This window comes from Protomyctophum parallelum, assembly GCF_964188405.1.
Source record: "Protomyctophum parallelum genome assembly, chromosome: 10".
Lineage (NCBI taxonomy): Eukaryota > Metazoa > Chordata > Actinopteri > Myctophiformes > Myctophidae > Protomyctophum > Protomyctophum parallelum.
In genome coordinates, this window is record NC_139704.1 from 17848990 (window position 1) to 17865581 (window position 16592).

General features: G+C 44.2%; 2 protein-coding genes across 3 annotated transcripts in view; one reads left to right on the forward strand and one right to left on the reverse strand.

Moving 5' to 3' along the window:
* Positions 1 to 16592, reverse strand: part of cdh23 (cadherin-related 23) — a gene marked incomplete at both ends in the record, with an annotated part of 313884 nt that overhangs the window by 247248 nt on the left and 50044 nt on the right. For both annotated transcript variants that reach the window (XM_083774574.1, XM_083774573.1), the window contains 3 exons: positions 586 to 678; positions 2001 to 2048; positions 2214 to 2356. In XM_083774574.1, coding sequence (XP_083630700.1) covers positions 586 to 678; positions 2001 to 2048; positions 2214 to 2356 — 284 coding nt within the window. The remainder of the gene's footprint in view (positions 1 to 585; positions 679 to 2000; positions 2049 to 2213; positions 2357 to 16592) is intronic.
* vsir (V-set immunoregulatory receptor) overlaps positions 1 to 16592 on the forward strand; it is a 445816-nt gene that overhangs the window by 201592 nt on the left and 227632 nt on the right. The gene's annotated exons all lie outside the window — the stretch shown is intronic.

Here is a 16592-nt window from a genome sequence, read left to right on the forward strand (position 1 = left end):
TTAGTTCAGTATTACCAACTAATACTAATTATTAGTAAACTATTAATAGCAAATACCGTTCGTCAAAAAGCTTGTTGAGTGTATTATCAAAAACTATAAGTTCATTGCCACCTACCTTTTTAGAATGGATAGAATAAAAAACAATCACACTCGTGTGAAGTGAGGAGCGCTCTTATCATGATACATCACACATCACATTCCGTGCTCAGCCAATCAAATCATCACTATGGGGTACACACAAACACACAAAGCTGGGCATAATAGGAGGGGGCATAACAGTGCCCCTTAAAAACAGAGAAGCATCTCAAGACAATAAGAAACAACCACCACAGCACAGCATCATCAAAATGATTCAAATACGTGAAGAACAAAGTATGCAGTATTTGTCCAATGTGCTTATTTTATATCCTCTAGCAGTGCCGTCAAATGTCTTGCACAGTAAGTTGCTGTTTAATTAATAAAAGACAGGTGCCTTTGGGTGCAGTCTGCAGTGACATGCTGTATTTACAAAAAAATTGTGTGTGTGTGTGTGTGTGTGTGTGTGTGTGTGTGTGTGTGTGTACTCTGTGTCAGAGAGGTACTTACCTCTGGGATATGCACAGTGTAAGGCTGTCCATGAAATGTTGGCGCATTGTCATTCACATCTCCGATCTGAATGTTCACTGTGTCTTTGACCACCTGGAAGGGAACAGACAGACATTGTATTGTGAAGTCCTGGTGCATAACTACAGCTACCTGCACCCTGCAAAACCGCTTAAAAAAAAAGAATAATCATTCATTGATTTTTCTAAAGCGTCAACAAACAACAAGAAAAATTAAACCTGTGCCTATAACTACAAATGAAAGTAACAGCTCTAAAGAAACACTGGATGATTGAGTCGCCATGGGCTGCATATTGATCCATAATACAATGCATACTTAATTCTTCTAAATGTATTCCACTGTTTGCTTGTCTGTTTTCCGTTTTGTGTTTCTTGTGAGGACTGCGGATGAAAATTTGCAACTGTGCTATATCCGGTGTATTTACGTCCATGTGACGTACATTAATATGCAATGTCCTGTAAAGTGAGCCCCAATTATTAAGTTTGGTCCAAATATTGTTTGTTGTCATGATTTGTCAGAACTTGAGTTGGGTTTTGTACAACGCTTATAAGGTCTTTAAATGAATACTTTTTGAAATGTCTATGGGAAAAATGCATTAGGAATTATTTCCTGGGCCTGCTTTGTCATGAAAGGGGGTGGGACTGCGACGCTCTATACTTTATGGTGTCGTCCACTCACAGTTGACAGTTTTTTTTATTGAGTTGTACTGTTAATGTACTGTTAATAAATAATTAAATCAATCAATCAAAAAATCTGATAGGCCTACACGTTCCATAAAGCTTGGTCACAGTACACATTGATGTAACAAAATACTATAGTACTTTAGAGAAAGAAAGAAATATCTTAGCCACAGTAAGGGCAATATTAGAGTACTAGCTGTCTGTATGGTACATTGCATTACACTTGAGGCAGATTCAATGTCAGTATCTTACAGGAGCTAAACAGTATGAGATGGACAGCTGTCACTAGGAGTAGCATACGTGTGAAAGAGGAAAAGGACAAAGATAGAGAGAGAGAGATAGATAGAGATAGAGATAGAGATAGAGAGAGAGAGAGAGAGAGAGAGAGAGAGAGAGAGAGAGAGAGAGAGAGAGAGAGAGAGAGAGAGAGAGAGAGAGAGAGAGGAGAGAGAGAGAGAGAGAGAGAGAGAGAGAGAGAGAGAGAGAGAGAGAGAGAGAGAGAGAGAGAGAGAGAGACAGAGAGAGACAGAGAGAGAGAGACAGAGAGAGAGACAGAGACAAAGAGAGACAGAGACAGAGACAGAGACAGACAGAGACAGAGAGAGACAAAGAAGGGCAGTCTGTGTGTATATTATTTGGTCTGGCTGCCACACTGTGTCCAAATGTCACGGTGTGATGGAAGATGACATAGCTGTGATCACAGAGGAGATCGCTTACCCCTTGGCTGTCACTCACGGAGAACTCCACCTGCATCTCTGACTTGGACTATGCAGAGACGGAGACAAAAGTCACTCAAAACACACCAGACAAGAGTTGGAGAATGCACAAAAAATACTTTCCATTCCAGGATTTAACTTAAACTATCGTATTTTCAAAATGGTGTGTGTGTGTGTGTGTGTGTGTGTGTGTGTGTGTGTAAGCTGCTCTTACTTCTCGGTCAAGGCTCTGTCGAAGCCAGACCACTCCAGTCTCCCTGTTCACAGCAAAATACTTCATGGCCTCCTCTCCCACCACCCCGTATATGAGGGGCTCATTCTCAGGGTCATCTGCCTTAAGCTGGGTCACTGATGAACCTGTCACACAGAGAGGGTCAAAGTTCAAAGGTCATGTATTGCCAGCATATCCCCGCACCATCTGAACGAACAGCTAGGACTAGGTCATGACAATTTCATTACAGTGTACATGCTGTGACACATTTGAGGTTTTGGCTACTTTCACCAAAGAATTCAACACAAATTTAAATCTAAAGTATCCTCTCTTTTACATGAGTGTCTCTGAGGTCTTCCTGACCCATTGATATTTTTGCTCTTAGAAGCTTCCCCTTCCATGACTTTTCCGAAATACCTGGCCTTACTTCAGTCATGCTATAAAAAAAAGTTTCTGTGTATTCTGTGGATTTTAGTCCATATATACAGTCGAACCTTAAGAAACAACATTCTTTTTTTTTATATATATTTTTTATCCCACGATTTTGTAACCCATTTTTCACCCCTGTGTCAATCATCTAATGTGATCCTGGGCTCTACACACCCTCCACCAACCTAGTCCCCATATATGGGGGACAAGGGGAGAGCAACGGACTTTAACTCATGCTTCCTTCATGCCTGAGTGTCCAAGTTTCTCCTTTACACCTGACAAGGGGAGTTTCCCTGGTTGGACGTAGCGCGTGGAAGGAACACGTTATTCCAACCAGTTCCTTTCCCCTCCATCAGGCACCCCGGCTGGCCAGGGGGAGGCAGTTTAGTGACCAGGATTACTGCATGTTTTTTGTGAGGGTACCTACCCTAGGCCCTAGAATGTTGTTTCTGTGTGGAGTTTGCATTTTCCTCCCCGTGTCCCCTAGGGCCTAGGGGACACGGGGAGAAAATGCAAACTCCACACAGAAACAACATTCTTGAAAATTCAGGGCAGCTGATCAGCCATACAATACATAGGTGAAACTAGCTATACTAGCAGTCTTCACGATGATAATGAGTCTGATATTTAATTACAACTGCCTGCAGATGTCTGTCGGATCAGACGGAAGCTTGTCGACATTCAGTACACACAGTAGAGCATAATGCCTTGATTCATGCTTTAGAATACTCTGCTATGCTAACAATCTGGAAGATGCATCTTCATGACAGTGTCAATACAAAGGACACACGTACGCAGCCACGCACGCACACATGCACGCACGCACGCGCACAGTTTTGCCGGTGAGAGGTGAGAAGAGCAGAGTGATTTTAATTGGAGACTGCAGCAGTTCATGGGCTTCATTCATCACGGACATGGAGACCAGCAGACAGCCTGGCTAATCAAACCCTAGGGGTGGAGCATCGGCCAGCCTGCTGGCTAATCCACCACCCTGGACAGATGAGTCAGTTGTGGGCAGGGCTGGCTGGGGGCACCACGGAGGGATGCCAAGGACAGGCATTAAGACCCAGCCACCCAGGGGGACCGTACTCATTACTGACCCGAGTAAAAGCGAATGGGGCAGGTTATGTACCATAATGGGAGGAGGATAAGTCCCATGTACAATGGACATGGATGCTATCGACCACAACGGTCACATTAACCACAATTATGGGGTTAATAATGCTGTGTACAACATCCGTGCAATATGCACAAGGACTTGCTGCAGCCATGTGCTGATTGCCAGACAATGTACCTATACGGTTCCACTTTAATACTCTCAGTGTTAATGTGGCGTCCCCTATTTCGGTCATGTCATTATAGGCGAAAATTGTGAAAGTAGATAAGCTCACGGCCCGGCAAGTTTTTGGCTTGTATAGCTCGGCTATTTTCACAGCATCACACCATGATCCGACAAAGTATAAAAGAGGCATGAGGGCCTTGTACAAACACTCAGGATTTGGCAGAGCAGGCCTACTTCTCCTTGATAACAGACCACTCCATCAGACAATAGAGGTGAAGCCGAACCGCCAAACCGCCCGTCACCGGCAGCCCTAACTGCTTAACACAACGACCAATTAGGTTCCACAATCACACACCCCTCTAGATTTTATTAATACAACCCATTTTCCCATGAAAGGGAGGCAAAAAACGACTAATTAATAAAACGATTTATGAACCCTTCTCATTGCGTCTAATGAGATTTATGCTAATTTTGCGCCTTTCAATATGAGTTATAATTTGGTTGAAGACGGTGCAAATTAAGCATTTTACCACATGCTCATCAATAATAACAGATTTTCCCTTTTTTCCCCCGCTATATGCCTCTCAGCCGAGGAAGAATGACTCCAAGTGGGTTGGTTGATACATGGCCTACTCCAGTGACGAATAATAAATGGCCATTTGAAACTAAGTCCCAGTCTGCGAGCCAGAGTCCTGTGGAAGATTAACTCCCACCCTAGGAGAGAGGGGCTAATTGAGAACAGAACATTAACTACACAGGTTTGGTTCTGTGCTCTGAGCGAGGAGGTATTAGGGGAAAGTCTCATACGCACTCGACTGTGGCTGTATTCATTATGGGGCCACATAATATCTGAGCACTTGGGAGTGAACCTTGAGTGTAGTGGTATCTACTTTACAATGTGTAATAAAGAGGAAATTTAAGTATCTAATGCATGCAGTACATTAAATAAGCACACCGTATATGCACATCCCATATCATTCATATATATACAGTACAATACACACCATGTTTTGTTAAACATCTCGCGTTTGTAAATTGCCTCTCACTGTATTAGACAGGGATAGCCTTCTAACGCAATGGTACATTGTGTATATGTGCATAATATGCACTGCAGGTTGGTATGCGCGTGTGTGCGTGCGTGTGCATGCGTGCGTGTGACTGTGTGACTGTGTGTGTGTATTGTCCATTCATTGTCAATGGCAGTTTGTGTAGGACAAAGTTTGTGCACAAACACCAAAAGCTGGACATAGGAGGGGCTAGTGCCCCTCAAAAATGAGGGTGGGGTGGTATCAAAAGCAGAGGCATGGACCCCACCTCATGCGTGTGCGTGCGGCCGCACGTGCAGTGAGTGGTGCAGTGAGGACAGGTTGCTGGTGCTTATCTGTAACACCGTGGCACCCAGCCCTTTCCCTTGACAAATGACACTATTTAGCAGCAAGTGATGCCAGTATTACTGTTATGAATGATACAGTGCACATTAACAGCGGCCCTCCCCTTCTCCCCCGGCTCTCCAACTCTGCTGCTCTGATAAGAGCGATGGGACCTTCACCGCCATCTCTCTCCCTCACCTGTCTTCCTCCCTCCCACTCCCCCCCTTTCTTCCACGTCTCTTCTCACCCTCTCTCTCTGTGTGTGTGTGTCATAGTATCTATCTTTCTTTCTTTCTCTCTCTTTCTCTCTCTGTGTGTCATAGTATCTCTCTCTCTCTCTCTCTCTGAAGACCATTAACCCTGGTCTTCACTCTTTTGCCTTTAGTTGAGCTTTTAAAACCTCTGTGTTCTTATTCATGTACTCACTGTTCTGCCTGATTTGCTGCCGTTTTTAGGCTCTTCGCTATTGTTTTATTGTCTTAACTTGACTCTGTTTTTTTGCTTGTTTTAATGATATTTTACCGTTTCTCTTGTCTGCCCTGTGTCAGGAAAGGACATGAACATTCTGTGTTGCGCAGAAAGAGTCAGTGTCCGATCTATAAGCTCAAAGCGTGCCGCGGAGTGGGATTACAAAGATGCCCAGAACATCTAACCTGACGCTGCCAGATGAGGGCGGTATTGGGTAACCATGTTCCCCAACACAGCAATCATCTGGGATCTCTCAGGCAGTTGAGCTGACAAAAATCCGTTCCGTACCGGACCAATCAGCGTGAGCTAAGGGCGGGACATGGGCGAAACCGGATGTGAAGCTATATAGACACGTCAATATGATTGGTTGTGTTTGCACGCCCACACGGTGATAGACAGACGGTCCCATCCAATCATCTACCAAGTATCTTGAAAAAAAGGAACAGCCCCGTCATCGAATTTGCTTCCGCGATCCCAGATCCCAATAAGCTGTGAAACAAATTTGTGTAGCAAGCTTCTTGGATCTGGCAGCGTCAGGTTACAGAACATCTGGGCATCTTTGTAATGTAATGTTTCTTGTAATGTTATCTTTGTAGCAGGTAAAAGAGTAACGTTTGAGGCAGACAAACATCAGTCACTTTTCCATTCACTGTAGTAGAAGCTTGGTGCGGGGAAACCGCAGATGTGTCGTCTCCGCCTACAGGAAATACGTTACCTGCGACCATGAGACCCATTTCGGAATCGGTCTATACAAACCAGAGTGACCGCATGTACGAACTAACCGGGGCAAACCGAGGTCTTTGTACACTCAAAAGACACAAGGATCGCAGCTAAGAAGTCGGAGAACAGGCTCCTCATATCGCTGACCTACAAACATTTGATTTAGAACAATAGCGGGCATCCCCAGCGGGTACATACAATGGGAGCAGAATGCCTGGCAGGATTCAATGCTGTGATAAATAAGGATGCCAGGATACAGCGTGATGCCCAATTTATTTTAGGAGATGGCGGGGGGGCGGGGGGGGGAGAACAACTAGGAAGTCCAGATTAAACACAGGAGGGCCTACGGGAGGAGTCCGAAAGGGACGAGGAGTTTGGAGGAGGAGGGCCTGCGGAAGGAAGGAGAAGGAGAGAGTGTGGAGTGCACGCAAGGCGAGATTAGCTGAAGATGGAGACAAACGCACTTCATTACCATAAGCACTTCTTAGTATAGCGGGGGACAACAAAGTTTGGAGATGAGGGGGCTGAAAAAGTAATGCACCACCCGCCATAAAGCAGCAGTGGTGACTAAGTACATTTACTTAAGTACTGTACTTAAGTACAATTTGAGGTATTTGTACTTTCCAATACTTGAAATAGGACATTCTGCACAATGAGTACTTACTTTTGATGGCAATACTTATGCTACTTTTACTCAAGTAGATTTTGAATTCCGGACTTCCACTTGTAACGGAGTACATCTATATTGCAGTATTGATACTTTTACTCACAAAAATGTGAGTACCTTTTCCACCACTGCCATAAAGCATGGGGCGGGGGAAGTTGCACAAAAAGCCCGGAAAGGGATATAGGAATTGTGGGAGGGGGGGGGGGGGGGGGGGGGGGGGGGGGGGTCTGGAGCTGGAGCGGAGCGGAGAGGAGTGCCGTCGGCCGGGCTAGCCCCAGCAGCTCTATGTTTTACCTTGTTTTTAGGAGAGGCAGGGAGGCGGACTGGCGGGGGGATGCTAAATCAATCGCTGGAGGACATCAATCCCTGCTGGATCAATAGGAGCCGTAGGTGGTAAACAGCGGCCATGTCTGGTGGCCCTCAGGCAAGAATGGGGGGCCTTACACTCTGTTATTATGTCAGTGATATCTGCAGTGCTACCAGACGTCTCGTCCATCTGAAGGCTCTGACACTGACAGTACCACAATTTGGAGGATGGGGCTGAATTATAGCCGTGTTTATCTCCCCAGAAGGCCATGACACATACCCTCATTGTGTGTTCGTGACAAGTAGACACTGGCGGACAAATTTGGAGAGTTAATAAAAAATATATAGAAATATTTCCTTATATATGCACAGCAAAATCATCAGTTTGTTTAATGTGCACAAATAATGTGCATGCTGTGAACAAGAATGACATGCATTAAAATGGCATGCATTATTGTAGGTTGTTAAGTGTTGTGTAAAGATGCCGTGGCCGTGTGCATAATAAAGCAAAATAAAATCTCAAGGCTGACAACATAATGTTTTAGGGCCGAACCAGCTGAAGAAATCATGACATGAGACTGAGACCATTCATGTTTCTGGAAGATGCTTCTGAACGTGTATTCTATTGCTAGTTTGATCACTTCAAATACTCTTTCATCTTAAAATAACTAATGACCGAAAAGAGGCAATCTACAAGCTCGCTGCAGATTGATTGTAGATCAGCTATGTTCGGTAGCGTGGCACGCTTTCACAGAAGACACGCTGGATTCTATGCAGTGTTGATTTCGTCGACTAAAACTAAGACGAAAAATGTTCATCGACTACCTTTTTCCACTGACGAAAACTAAATAGAAACTAAATAAAAACTAAGCTATGACGACTAAAACGAAGACTAAATGTACTGACAATTTCGTCAAAAATGTTAAACTAATGTTAGGAGGGGACTAGTGGACAAGAGATCCAGTAGAAGTCTTTTTTTTTGCATGCTGAAAATAGCCATAAAATCGGCCATTACGACGGCATCAAGGACTGCCAAAATACATTTTAGTCGACTAAATCAACTGTAGAGACACAAAAAAAACATTCCGGGTCACTAAAATGTGACTAAAACTAAATGAAAATTATTCAAGAGACTATATGACAAACTTAAAATCTAAATTTGCTGCCAAAAACCACACTGTGTGAAATCAGTCGTGGCGACTGAGAACTTCAATCCATGAGTGTACTGTAGCCAGGTGAAGTCATTAGCAGGATAATATGGACAGAGGACAGTGCAACTGTAATCTTGCTCTGTCTGTTTTTTAATTATTGATGAGCAGAGGGGGGGGGGGAGGTGAGCCTCGAACTGAGTCATGTCATCCACAGGTTGATGACTCAGTTCCCCCGTCGCTCCACTTGCCACGCTGTCTCTCTGCTAACACATGAAGCTACACCCTCGTCATTAATGTACAACAATCACTTGCCTCAACAATTTATATTGCAAAAATGTCACGCACTGGGAACTGTACCAGAGCCGAAGAGTTTGATCAATCCTCAAGGATACGGAGGGAGAGAGAGAGAGAGAGAGAGAGAGAGAGAGATCATAGGCGGTGGGTGCGTTTTACCTTTGGGTAGGCTACAGAATTGCGTTGGGGGGGACTGTCGCCGCGGATTTATTTATTTATTTATTTCCCAAATGGTCTAAAAATGAGTTCTTTAGCATACTTTTACCAATGAATTAGCCTATACACAGACAGCGACTGATCAGCCTATTTTGGACGATATGGGTCTTTTCTCGAGTCAGTGTGTAGTCTCACTAGTCTGTGGTTAGGTCTCTTTGGTGAATTCTTGATCAGTGTTATTATGTCACGCCTCAAGATCAACTACAAAAGAAACCCGATTAGCACTTTTTAACACCTCTTGGACGGCCGGTGTCTCTCAAGACAGACTGTTGCCTGAGGAACAACAGGGGAGGCGCTGTTTTCCCGAATATTTGACGATGGGATTCTCAGATTGCCGGCGGAGAGGTCCAAAATGTTCGGAATTCCCAGAAAATATGTAATGTAAATGTAAAATGTCCACGAAAATCTTCATGGGGGCCGAAAGGGGCCCTAGGATTCTTCATGGGGGCCATGGCCCCGTGGCCCCCACAGACTCTACGTCGCTGAACTGTACTACATACTGTAGTCTGTACCCTCCACCAGTTCTTGTTTGTTATGTCAATATCTGTCTCTGAATTATGACAGAAAAGTGAACATTGCCATCGCTTGTGGTTACGGTTAGTGTGACTGTAAGATAGAACAATATCAAACAATTAGCTGTGCACCGTTGTAACAAAATGGTGCTGTTCTTCACACGCCATTATGCCTTTCAGTGTGCATTTCATCTGAGCTCATGCTGCATCGCGTCACTGCACTGATGGTGCTTTTACAGACATCACAGTGGAGAATGATACCCACTCACACAGGGAGAAACGGAAGAAGGCATTTGCACAGATATCTCAATGACAAAACAATATGTTAATAATCATTGATTTCTGGTAGAAAGAAATTGATCACCAGAAGAAAATACCACCACCATCCATTCCTAAATTACTACATTTTGGTAATTAATTTAGATATCCACGTTTTTATTCCCAATAAAGAATTTCCATATCAAATTTAATTGTGTGTGTGTGTGTGTGTGTGTGTGTGTGTGTGTGTGTGTGTGTGTGTGTGTGTGTGTGTGTGTGTGTGTGTGTGTGTCAGACACATGAAGTAAATTATCCATTAATTGTCAAGGGCATTTCATGTTTGTGTTCAGACAGAATCCACACTATAGCTGTTTATAGGAGGGGCTAGCACCCCTCAAAAAAAGTGGGGACATGCCTATATAGCAACACAAGTGTGAGGCCCGGGTGGTTCATTTATCCCAAGCTCATAAGAAGTGCCTTCAGAGTAATTTACAAGTCAGATTATCATCAGAAGAATTTAAGTCACTCCTTCGAGCACAGCATTTTATGGGAGAAAGCAGGGGGTGCACAAACATTAACAGGTATACTCGTGCTCCGCAAACCCCCCCCCCCTGAAACTCAAAACACGCAATATAAATAAACCTATCTCCCCTTTTGTCAGCAATGAGATGGAAATGACTTCAGATGGAGTCATCAAGTCTTTCGCTGCCCGAGGGGTGGGGTGGGGGGGGGGGGGGGGGGACCACGTTCGTACGTTCCTTCGGGTATTAGAACGACGTTGGTGGTGGGAATAAAAACACAAGTCCATCTATGAAATGATTGTGTGTGCCTCGATCCACCCCTATTTCCATACAAAGAGAAGTGCATGTGTTTGGGGGGCATGTTTAACCCATTTAGTCCTGCGGACGCCATCTGTGTCACCTTATAGCCTTTAACCACTTTAAACATAATTTTAGACTTTAGCTATTGAAAAATAGCAGATCTACAAGCTCGTACTTTTTTTTAAATAAGCGCAAATCTTTGACTATATATTCGTTCACAGCAAACTCAAATCTTTGCTTCTGGGGGGGTCCATGGAACAACATATTTTGAAATGTGGGGGGGGGGGGACCAATTACATATAAATTTGGGGTCCTTATAGTTTGAGAACCACTGACAGAGAAACAGGGTTTTTTAGAAAACATGATTAAGAAGACATTTTTAGAATCTGATCTCAGGTCAAAATGTGTTAATAGGGGAGGAGACGAAGAGGAGCGTGCTGGGGCTTTATTTCCCTGTGGGATGTGATGTGAACAGAGAGCCACAGAGACGGACCGTAAAGCCGCTCCCCCCGGGGGAAGTCAATTAGGCGACGAGCGATAAAGGAAGGAACCTTACAAAACAAAACTAAATAAAAGGAAATAAAATAATAAAATAAACATTGCTTCGCTTGTCAACGTGGTGTGCCATAAATACATAAATAAAAGTGCATTTTTACGAGGTGGCGTGAATGTGCACTTTCAATGACGACCCATTTGGATTTTGAACGTAGTTTGGTTTATTACTGTATATCTTTCTAAGGTTTCACATCTTGATTAGATTTGTCTGGTTGTAAACAAAACAACCAAACAAAGATGTTTATTCATGATACAGTACACAACATTTCTTTTTTTTTATATTTTATTTTTTATCCCATAATTCTTGTAACCCATTTTTCACCCCTGTGTCAATTATCTAATGTGATCCTGGGCTCTACACACCCTCCGCCAGCCTGGGGAGAGCAACGGACTTGAACTCATGCTTCCTTAATGCATGAGTGTCCAAGTTGCTCCTTTACACCTGACAGGGGGAGTTTCCCTGTTTGGACGTAGCACGTGGAAGGAACACTGTAAATTAGTCCGTTTGATGAGGGCTAGGTGCACAGAAAAATGACATACCAAAAATCTCTATTATTGCCAAAGATTTATTTCTTCAATAATTTCCCAAAAAAATGTTCAAAAAAAAAATGCCTCAGGAAAATATTTCTTGCACAAAAATAAAATATAACTTCCAAAAATGAAAATAAACTTACATGCTATGCTTTAAATTCAAGCATCCAGTCTGGACATTACCAGTCCCAACACTGTCCTAGGGCAGAGCTTCCAGCATTGTGCCCCTTTCCTCCCCATGGACTGACTACATCAACTCAAACCCAGGCCTCTGACTATTGGCCCATACCATCTGTCTAGAGACAGGTTTCCCTAAAGCATTCACTTATAAATCTAGTGAACATGCAACACAGAAAACTTCCCAAAATGTACAGTATATTTGTCAATACCAATGTAATCAACAAACCAGTTCTTAAACAACCCGTCTCGTTGCAATCATATAAAATAGTATGTATTGCCAGACACATGCACCCCTGCAACATGGTGTAACCCAATTTGAATCCTCCACCTCTAAAAGGAGCAGTGGATTCAGTAGTGACTCTTTTGTGTACTTTTGACCAGGAAATGAGGATGGTGTGAGTAGTGGGTGTTTGACAACATAGTAATGATAACTTAAAACTGTTTGACTTTGAAAGGAATAAAAGTATGTTTGACCAACCAATTGTCCCCCCAGTACACAACATTTCTGTTCATGGTTCAGGTACATTCAACAGTAAACTCCTCAGTGCTGTACTGTACATCCATTTGTAACTCAGTGTACAAACACAATCAAATGGACACTTGTGGGTCCAAATAGACCTACAGTTATAAGGGTCCATTTGGTTACATTTGTACACTGTGAGTTAACCCCTTCAACACTATACTTTGTTGACTAGCATGGGCATGCACAGATATACACCAAGTGGTGCTAAAGCACGTGCCCTTTTGCTCTCTACAGCAAAGTACCCTTTTGAAAGTTTGTTTTTTGTACTGTTTTTCATTGTATTTTTGTTTTGTACAGTGTACAGTATGTGGCCCATGGTGACATCGATCAAATCTGGATTAAAAGCATCTAATATATTGTTTATGGCACAAAATCACACACATTATTAAGGTAGCCGGCGGTTCTGCATGCCGCACAAGGTGCCCTTTTTTCACTTGAGCACCTGCCCCTCAAAATGTCTGTGAGGTCCCCCAAGTTTGCTTATAATGACATGCCCAGAACAGAGAGGCTATAGGGTGTGGTTAAATGAACGCTGAGGATTTACCGTGTATAGGCTGCGTGCGTGTGTGCTACATGTGTCAGTATGTGTGTCTACGTCTCGGCACACACACACACACACACACGCGTTGTCGACATGCGGCTGGTGGTGTCATTAACCAATTGAGACCTGAGACCAGACTCTACAAATGTCTTCTAAAAAAATATATGTTTCTCTGTCAGTGGTTCTCATGTCAAGGACCGCCGACCCCCATCTGAAAATATGTTGTTCCTGGGACTGCCAGAAGCAAAGATAATGAGTTAAAAATGTTTTCTGTGAAAGAATATATTCAAAGATTTGCACAGGTTTTCACGATTTTTCAAAAATAGCAGATCTACAAGCTCTTGGTGCCGCGCTACGAGCTTGTAGATCTGCTATTTTTCAACAGCTGAAGCTTCAAATAATGGTTGACGTGGTTAAAAGCTACGGTGACGCGTCCTCAGGTCCAAACGGCTTAATAACAGTGATGGGGAAAGCGAGCTGAAGACAGATCGCGCCATGAGGAGTCCAGCTCTAAGTGACTCCTGTGTTTCAACAACACACACCACCACAGTCCTTGAGAGGATGTGTATTAATCCACCAGATTTATGACTAAATCTGTCACGGATGGTAGGAGAACACCCCTTTGCCTTTCTCTCAGCTGTCTCCGGGAGAAATACACACTTCTGCACACATGTGTGCACAACACACACACACACACACCCTGTAGGGCGTATACAGCCCACAACTCATAAGTTAGAGCACACCTGCACACATATAACACGTACAGTACACACATTAATAAGCGGGAAAACATACAGTGACACATGCAGACAGCGGTCTCACGCTGAGATATAAGCAAGTAAGATGCACGCGTGTTGAGCGTAAAACCCATAAACAGTGCCTTCAAGGTCGTCTGGTGGAAGTGATAAGTGATAGTTTCTTGGGGGGGGGGGGGGGGGGGGGGGAAGCAAAAGGGTGCAATAACATCATTCCGGTTCACTCCCTAACCTCCTTTATCCCTGTGTGCGCGTGTGCATGTGCACGCGTGTAGGTTGGTGCGTATGAGTTCTACACGTTTGAATGGCTACATTATTTTATGCCAACTATTATAGGTTATGGCGTGTCACGTCAAACACTGCAGATATGGGAAAACATATGGTTTATATAAATAGATGCATGTCTCTATTCATACAATCTGTCTTAAAGCTAGCAACAAAACAAATGGTAGCCTCGTCACCTATCGAGTAAGAGGCTGCAGCAGGGTTCAGAAGGAAGACATGACAGCTGCATTTCCATTCAAGCTCACTTTATTTCCAGAGCGTTGAGATAACGAACACCCATGCTGCTTGCCATGCCTCAGGTATAATCTATTGGTAGTTATCACACAGAAATCAGATGACACGGGGGGTGTAGAGCAGATGGAATGTATACCGTCATGACAGAGGCTGCCCCCTGAAAGTGTGTGGGATGACTGATTTAGGGTATGGTCACACATGCTGATGGGGAGTAGCTAACACATGCTGAGGGCCAAGTATCAAACCGTCGTGTGGAATGAAACAATGCCGGATTGCATGCGGCGGCACGTGCCGCGGCAACGCGCCGCTAACCAGAAGCTCTACCTCTTTGCTAGGAGAACATGTGTGATCGTGGCATTATCCTGCGATGCACAACTGCGAGAGGGTACAAAATGTAACCAGATCCATTTGGTTACACTCTCTGAGTTACTAGCACATAAATTAACCCTGAGGGCCTTATCTTGCGCCGGGCGCTACGGTATCTTCTCCCCGATGCAAGTGCTTAATTGCCCCAGGTCACAGTCTAATCTGTTTGGCTCAGATCAGGTGTGACAGCTGCTTAAATCAGCCATCACCGATCCTACAGAGGTGCTTTGCACGGTATGAGTGTTAATAACAATGCAATGTTTCTCTCTCGTTAAGTTAATACACAAGTTAAATTAATACATGGAGTGTTGTTGTAAATAATTTAAAGATACATCCCAACATAAAGTCATTATGTTGCTGGTCAGATCAGAGTCATTGATCTTGGGGGAATAAGAGTGAACAGGCTGCAGTGGCGATTGGTCGGATGACAGGCGGCAGTTTTTTGTTTTTTTTAAGTCACCAAAATGAGCTGATGGTGACAACAATCACCAACAATGCCGCGTCGTGACTGACCAACCACGTTGTGTCACAGCAACAGGACATGAGCGGACAGTTCGCCCACATGTTTGTGCCACAAAGCAGCAGAGCTGTCAGGCCGCCTCACGCGTGGCTCCGTTCACTCTCCCATCAGCCAGTATAAAGCACTTTGGTCACTATTTTCCATTCCATCACATGTGCTGCTGCTGCTGCCGCTGCCCTCTCATTCTCTTTCACTCGGCCCCGGCTGTACCTCTCTCTATCTCATCATGCAAGAGGCCAGTCAGAGGGACAGAGGGAGGGAGGGCTGATGGGATAGGAGTGGACAGGTGGCTCTGTCGTGGCGGTGGTGGTACTCGGGCTCCAGGAGTGACAGGCTGCATGAGCTAGGCCGCCCACGAACCCACATACCAGCAGTGGTGGAAAAAGTACTCACATTTCTTACTTGTAAGAGTAAAAGTCCGGAATTCAAAATGTACTTGAGTAAAAGTACAAACGTACTGACATCAAAATGTACATAAAGTAACAAAAGTAGGAAGTACTTGCTATTTAGAATGTCAAGTTTTCAAAGTGTCTCACAATCTTTTCAATATAGCAGATCTGAAAGCTCACAATGCGTCGCATTGCGACGCATTGTGAGCTTGTAGACCGGCTATATTCAAATGGCCAAAATGTTCATAGGGCTCAAGTGGTAACTAGTAACTAAAGTTTTGAAATAAATGTAGTGGAGTAAATGTACAATATTTGGCTCTGAAATGTCGTGGAGTAGAAGTAAAAGTATTGGAAATAATCCAGTAAAGTATAAACACATCAAAGTTTGACTTAAGTACAGTTACTTTCCACCACCGCATGCCAGCAGGCCTTACCCCTCTCCCTCTTATTTCTTCCTTCCTTCCTAGGTGCTTGAGAATGGTTTGTGGTTTTCTGTGGTCGTTTTTCCTCAACTCTTTGCTTCTCTAATTTGCCTTCCCCCAGTACAACACCCCCCCCCCCCTCTACCTCCCCCCCCTCTCTCTCTCTTCCCCCCCCCCCCTCTCTCTCTCTTCCCCCATCTCTCTGGCTCTGTGCTGACCTCTCTTGGGAAGACTATTACCTGAGAGTCAGTTAAATCACAGCTTGGTAATGGAACATGCCACCTTTGCAGTGGAGCTTTACGCGCGTGTGCATGCGCGCGCACACACACACACGCAAAAGCTTCCCTTTGTCTTGGCCTTCTTGCACCTTTTTCTGCCCTTTCTCAAAACTTCATCATTTGGTGCTCTGTGTTATTGAAATACAGTGGATGTATGTTCCTGTCAGCCCCTGAGGTGGTGGATGTGGATATGGTGGGAGATGGCAGGTGTTTGTTGTTGGGGTCACGCAAGCGGCTGAGGCAAACCCAGGAGTAGACCTCTGTCCCCTGCTGTCATTGGGCCACAGCTTCGCAGACTATTGGAGGCAC